Here is a 7181-nt window from a genome sequence, read left to right as displayed (position 1 = left end):
AACGCCATCCGGTTAGGAAAGACGACGACATCCGATCGAAACCGGCGTGTAAAGACCGCCTGGTGTTTGAAGAAGCGTGTATCCTATTGGCTAATCAGGATGCCGCTCCGCCATTCCCGGCACCTGATTGGATAAATTAAAGGCGTGCTCGTCACAATGGTCAAGTGGCTCAATGCTGATTGGTTAACGCGGCTGTCAACAGCTGCGGCTTCACGTTACGTGGTCCATGCAACATGGCTGCTGTTATGGAGCGTGGTACTGTTACAAACAACACTCAAGGAAACCAAATGTCCCTGAAGAAAGCTGCGTCCGCGGCGTCGCCGCTCACGCTGAGAATAGTTGCCGAATGCTCTGTTACGAAGGCAAGAGCTTGTGATCTAATATTGCCTCACAGCGCCGTCAGCACGCCGGTCTTCATGCCTGTCGGTACTCAGGGAACTATGAAGGGGATCACCGTGGATCAGCTGGAGGGGCTTGGGTGTCAGATTTGTCTTGGGAACACATATCACCTGGGAATGAGGCCGGTAGGATTTATGAGTTATTGGCTTAGATGGTGTCTGTTCGAGTTCTCGACACTTTTCTTTAAGTTAACATGATTTTCCACTCTGACTCTCTTTCATGCAGGGACCTGAGTTGATCACCAAAGCCAATGGTTTACATGGGTTCATGAACTGGAGGAAAAATCTTCTAACTGTGAGTGTGGCTTTCTTCAATAAATAAATAAATACATATATATGTATATACTGTATATACACAACAGACCGAGAAATTAATGTTTTTAATGGCCTGATGCACTTGGAGAGCTTTGTAAGTACAACATCAAATACGTGTACATGTTTTGAATGAAATGGAGCACTTTATGTACTTCTAAGTGTGCGCAATATATGGTGTTTTATTTTGACATGTTTTGAATTCCAAGTGTCTGCAACTTTTTGTGACATCTTGTGACATTTGTAAGATTTTAACCATCTAAACTTAAATGTGTGCAATATCTAGAACTTATTGCACACATTTGCTATCTGTTATTGGCCAGTTAACTGCTCTGTATAAGTTGTTGTGCTGCCCTAAAATATTGTGTTTCACTTCATACAGGACAGTGGAGGGTTTCAGATGGTCTCTCTCGTTGAACTCTCAGAGGTCACTGAGGAAGGGGTCAAGTTCAAGTCACCCTACGATGGCAAAGAGATCCACCTCAGTCCAGAGAAATCCATCAGCATACAGAACAGTCTGGGTACTGCTTCATCTGTTAAGTTTTACAAATTGGACCAGAATCTTTGAAACATCTTACAGACTCCCTCTGTATTTCTCTGCGCGTTTCCAGGGTCGGACATCATGATGCAGCTGGATGATGTAGTCAGCAGTACTGTGACAGGACCACGAGTGGAGGAGGCCATGCACAGATCCATTCGCTGGCTGGACCGCTGCATAGCAGCCAATGGAAATCCAGACAAACAGAACCTTTTTGCCATCATACAGGGAGGACTGAATGCAGAGCTGCGCAAGGCTTGTCTAGATGGTAATGCGTCCTGTTCTGAAGAGAAACTTTTTCTTCTTTTGATCTGTGACTACCTCTGCCCCAGTAAATGGAAGTGTTGATAGACATTCTTGATCGTTGGACTGGATTCAGATTTAGCACAAGAGCACTATAAAACATTCTTGAAAAACCAGTTGTGTGATAGTGATATGGAAAACAGCCATTTTAGTTAGAAAGCTCACATGACCGGTTTCTCCTCTGTGTAAATCCATTAATTTAACAGGTTTTACATCGAAATCCAACAAGGAAATATATGTAAAACACAAAGATGGCAGGAAGTCTTCAAAACATCAGGCTATAAGAGGAATCCAGTAATAAATAATATGATCAACTTATTAATCGATTACTAAATTAATCATTGACTATTTTGATTATTGATTGATTGGTTTGAGGGTTTGTTTGTTTTTTATAATTTAAACAAGCATTCTGATTCATCATCTTCTTAAATGCAAATATGTTCTAATTTCTTTGCTCCATATGACAAACAAACAAAAAAAATCATTAAAACTATATAATTTGGTTTGTTGACAAAACAAGACTTTTGAGATCATCATTGTTTCCAGGTTCCAGGCTTGATCAATCAAGTACTCGATTTATCGATTATTATTATGTTGCAGCCCTAATCAACTGTAAATATACTGGCAGCAAAGACACATAACTCAAACTGTTAAGTTAATATATATTTAATCCCCTTCCTGTAGAAATGACTAAGCGCGACGTTCCTGGTTTTGCCATCGGAGGCCTGAGTGGAGGAGAGGAGAAGGACGACTTCTGGCGCATGGTCACACTGAGCACTGACCACCTCCCACGAGAAAAGCCCCGATACCTCATGGGTGTGGGCTACGCCGTCGATTTGGTTGTGTGCGTCGCTCTGGGATGCGATATGTTTGACTGTGTCTTCCCCACCCGGACTGCAGTAAGCACTCTTTTAGATCAGTGTGATAAATTAATTTTAAATTGTCACTTAGTGAATATATTACTCCCTGTTCAAAACTGATTTCACCCTTGCTCCAAATGATTCCGTTTCCTTTCCCTCAGAGGTTTGGCTCTGCTCTGGTGCCTTGGGGATCTCTCCAGGTTAAACAGAAACAGTATTCCAAGGACTTCCGGTCCATAGACCCAGATTGCCAGTGTCCCACCTGCAAGAGGTAAGTTGAGAACAAGTGAGAGATCATTGTGTCACTTTAAAGGCTCACAAGGTTTGGCTCACATATCTTTTTTTCAAAGGAAAAGAAACAACAAGTTACTTCTGAAGCAGAGATGCTGTTCGTCAATTGTTTGTGTCACCACTTATTTTTGATTTGTAATATATGTATTTTTGTTATATAAAAGTCCCCATGACCCCCTTGTGGAGGATAAAGCGGAAGACCATGAATGAATGAATGAATATCACGTATCATCGTACATAATGGCCTTACAACAAAGTCATTACCTCAGTAGCTGAGTATATGATAGAACATGTAGGTGTTTTGAAAGAAGGATGCTCTAAATGTGTGATATATGACACGTTTGTTGGCAGTGAATGGTGTCTGATGATTTAGATGTTCTTCTGATATGGGCATGTTGTAAAAACACGTATTACAGGTGAGAAGATGTTATGTTAACACTAAACCTTTTTTTTTTTCTGTTTCAGACATAGTCGAGCTTACCTTCACGCTCTTTTTAAGACAGACACTGCAGCCATGCATCACATCACCATCCATAACATTGCCTACCAGGTGAGTGCCTTCATATATTTACATGAAAATCCAAGAATAGATACTTCATTTGATAAACACTTAATTTGCACACAAGAATAGAGTATTTAACTTTCTGAAACCCAGTCAAACAAATAGATTTTGTTGCACTCCTTTCACAAAACTACTGTCCAGCCAATGTATTGTTGTGAAGAAGAACAATGTTCAAAGATCTTTAAAAGCCACACCTGTTAATTTGTGGGAAGAAAACAACTGTAAAACTTAATAAGAAAGCAAAAAAGAAACATGACGGTGTGACACGTCTTTTCCATAAATTATTTTATGATGTTTACTTCACTTTAATATAGATAGCTGTAGTGTTGCACATGTAATTCCTCAAATAATGTCATGTCAGAACTATTCAACCAGACCAGTGTAGTTTTTGATCATTCTCCACAGCATTGCCTCAGCTCCATGCACAGCACATTCACTTTGCTATTTACTGTTATCGTCCTGCTGTGTCACCCAACTACTGCTGAGCTTTGTCAGGTGAGCTCAAAATAAACTAATTCACTTAAATTGAGAATAAATTTCCCCTCAAAGAGGTTCAGGCACAGAGGCTGCAGCCTTCTTTTACATTTGTGTTGTATCTGTCAGTTTAAGACGGCTGTTGTGAGTTAGCTTGATCTATAGACACTATTGACACTTGCTTAGAACAAATATCAGCTTTCCGTTTGTCTACAGTATGTACACTGTATCTGTCCTCTTTTCCTCTGAAGGTTATCAGTCATCCAGGTCAGAGTCATCTTCAGCAGTTGGCTGTAAATGACTAGATTTGCTTGAATTAAGTTTGAAGATGTTTCACTTCTCATCTACGTCTACAGTCGTTTAGTTGAACAACTGAACCGAAGAAGCTTATTGGATGAGAGGTGCAACCTCTTCCAAGTCCAGTCATCTACAGCTAACTATGTTTTTATACATTTTGAACAGTATGTGTTCTTCCCAAACCGTTAACATAACCTTCTCCCAGTGTCATTTTCTCTAAATTAATATCGTTTTATTGTTAATTTGTGGATAGACGTGTGCATGCACAATGTATCATTTGTGTTGGGTAGAGACGAGAAGAGCTCCATTTATTATTTTAAGTCTTTCGCTGTTGTCACAGAGCTTCATTTTAACCTCATTGATCATTCAGCATTGTGCTTTTGGAGTCATCTTAGCCAGACACCCACTTCTGAGCGAGTGTAGCCAAAGTAATATATCATCTCTATTTATAGCTAGTTTATCAAACTTTGGACAAATTAATAATCAAACTTTTTAGACACACTTTGTAACCCTTCGTCGCTCCATGCAAAATGTTTGATACCGGCAGATATTTCCTGTGAAGTGCAAAACTGTGATTTTTATTTAGACTTAGCACTAACCCACACCTTCAATCTGTTTGAATTGTTGGAACTTCAGGTTTGCAGACTCCAAGAAGCTTTTGTTGGTGTCATCAGGGTTCACACTTTTTCCTACACACACTATGAATGTTTGAAGTAGTCGAGCTCTGAGTATCTGATCAAATTAAAACAATTTCAAGGGTTCACTATGTTTTTCTTCTCTGTCAATTTGTCCAAAGTAGCACATTTTGGCATAATCAAAAAAATCGAAAGAGTCTCCTCTTGTGAAAGATCTCTACAAAAAATTAAATGTTTGTTTTAAAAGGAAAAAGAGGTATTGTATATTCATTTCTATTCGTATTTTGTATCCATGTTAGTTGGCCTTCTCTACCTTTTCTCCTAAAATGTCACCAATGCCATAGTAGCATCTGTATACTGTTTCCTCTGAGGAGCTGAGCTGACCTGTAGCTGACCCATACATGCTGAAGGTGCAGAGAGAAGGCGATTTGCTGCCAGAGCTCAATAATGACATTATTTTTCCTCAATTCATCAAACCTCTCTCTCTCTGGTTGCAGCTCAACCTAATGCGCTCTGTGAGGCAGAGCATCATCGAGGGCCGCTTCCCCGACTTTATAAGGACGTTCATGAAGCGCATGTTTCAGTCTCCTGACCAGTACCCACGCTGGGCTGTGGACGCTCTCGCCTCCGTCCATGTCACCCTGGAATAGAACACGAGAGAAATGGGATGGTTATCAACCAGTGACAGTGACATTTTTTTATATATATATGTATTTTAAATGACATTTTTTTATGATGGACGATTATTTTCTACTCAGTGTTTGTATTTGTGTAACGATGCTGTGTCTGCTGTGGATCAAATGGCTTTTGATCTGAAAGGAAAATAAAGCCTAGTTATCTTTTACAACAACCTCACAAATTGTCCTCAGAGCACACATTATGATAATGTGAGACAGAATGGGGTCTTAATGAAAATTGAAACACATGAACTATCTCCTGTGATATGCTCAGACAGTTTTTGTTGTTACCATGGCTACACAGCTTGGCCCACCCACTTGAAATTAAATGTTTTTGCCTGGCTGTCGACCTATTGGTTGTTGTTGGGGTTTTTTTTCAGTTTGTGGCTGTTTTGACAGGATTTTCATTTGCCTAAATTGAAATATTAATAAATGCATAGGCTTATGTATTGTGGTGTTTAACATTAGACTGCTGTCTCGTTTTAAATGAAGCCTGCCTGTTATAGTCTGTGTGCTGGTGTCACAGTAACCAGCAGAGGGCAAGAAAGATTAGACATGTGACAGTAAAACTGAATGATGTGCAGTACAAGTTTCCTCAGAGTCCAAAAAGAGAGAGCACATGATTACAGTGAGAGTAATGTGAATACATTCCATGAATCTAAATGACACCAAATTATGATGCATCGTTTTTTTTTTGTCTTATCAGTTCAAAAGGCAATAATCCTTTCTGACATTCTGAGGGTTTTGTCTGGAGCTTACAGTGGTGCTGCTTTCTCAAAGCTCCTCTTTGTGAGATTCTTATTAATCACCGGCAGTTAATTTGAATAACACCTGTTGTCTGTGGCTTGGAGTCAACAGTCCTCTGTAAAGCACATTTGAATTTCATTAGTGCCTCTGTTAGGACCTGCAGGCTCTGCAAAATGTGACATGTGCTGGACGGCAGGCAAATTAAGATGGAGCACAGTGGTGAAGTGCAATTTTGTGCAAAATGAGAGTAGTTAACAAGTGGCTATACCTTTAATTACGGGTGTTTGTTATTGAGTTGCACAATGCTCATCAAATATTCATAATGGTAATAACCACTGCTCCAAAGAATTCAGGAAACACATCAATCACATAAAAACTTGAAATATGAATGTGAAAATCTTCACTAAGGATAATTTATAAAAAAAATTATGAGTAGGTGTTTGACCATGTGTTTGTCACAATACTGAAACCTACAGAAAATGTTAGTTTTGAATGAAATGGTGGTCTTGCATTACATTTTCCCTTTTTTGTGTGAGGAAGGCTTGTTTTCCCTCAGCTTCAGCTGTGTATCTTTAATTATTTTTAGCATATGTGTGCTCAGTGAAAGAAGAGCAGCTCTCAGAGCTCAGTTGGCAAGCCGTGGAAAATCGTGTTAAGTGTTTTAGAAAACGAATGAGCACAGGCGAAGCTTTGCACGAAATAAATACATTGGACGTGTTCTCAGAGCCTAAATGTCTCTGCAAGTGTCACTGAGGGAAGTGTCACCTCCTAATGTTCAGTGGAGAATGAAACCCACTGCCTTTTTTTTGTTCTCTCTGCAGTGATAATAAATAATAATCTGGGCATCATTTGTGTTTTTTTGTGTGACAGTTTTTATCATTCAGATTTAGACTGTGCCACAGTGTTTTTGTTCATAATTACAGAGGCGAGTACTTTGCAGAGTGCTTATGTAATTGATGTCATGTTCCTAGAATAAAAGGTCGCCACTACAAACAGTAGAATATTCCTTAAAGGATAGTTACACGTTTGCAGTCGGTGCACCCATGCGGAGCTGAGGCAGGGAGGCAGGGAGGAGGATGCTGCTGCT

At 39.7% G+C, this 7181-nt stretch overlaps 1 protein-coding gene across 1 annotated transcript; it reads left to right on the top strand.

Annotated features, from left to right (window-relative positions):
- Nucleotides 1-233: 233 nt before the first annotated feature.
- On the top strand, nt 234-5320 carry qtrt1 (queuine tRNA-ribosyltransferase 1; the record flags this gene model as incomplete). Its single annotated transcript, XM_083895933.1, has 8 exons — nt 234-524; nt 625-693; nt 1093-1231; nt 1322-1516; nt 2236-2450; nt 2573-2682; nt 3168-3252; nt 5168-5320. 8 exons carry the CDS (start codon nt 234-236, stop codon nt 5318-5320), a joined length of 1257 nt encoding a protein of 418 aa, XP_083752059.1.
- Nucleotides 5321-7181: the final 1861 nt, after the last annotated feature.

Source organism: Microchirus variegatus, assembly GCF_963457635.1.
Source record: "Microchirus variegatus genome assembly, chromosome: 10".
NCBI classification, from domain to species: Eukaryota; Metazoa; Chordata; class Actinopteri; order Pleuronectiformes; family Soleidae; genus Microchirus; species Microchirus variegatus.
The sequence above is the reverse complement of the archived record's forward strand: the minus strand, read 5'-3'. Positions and strand labels throughout refer to the sequence as shown.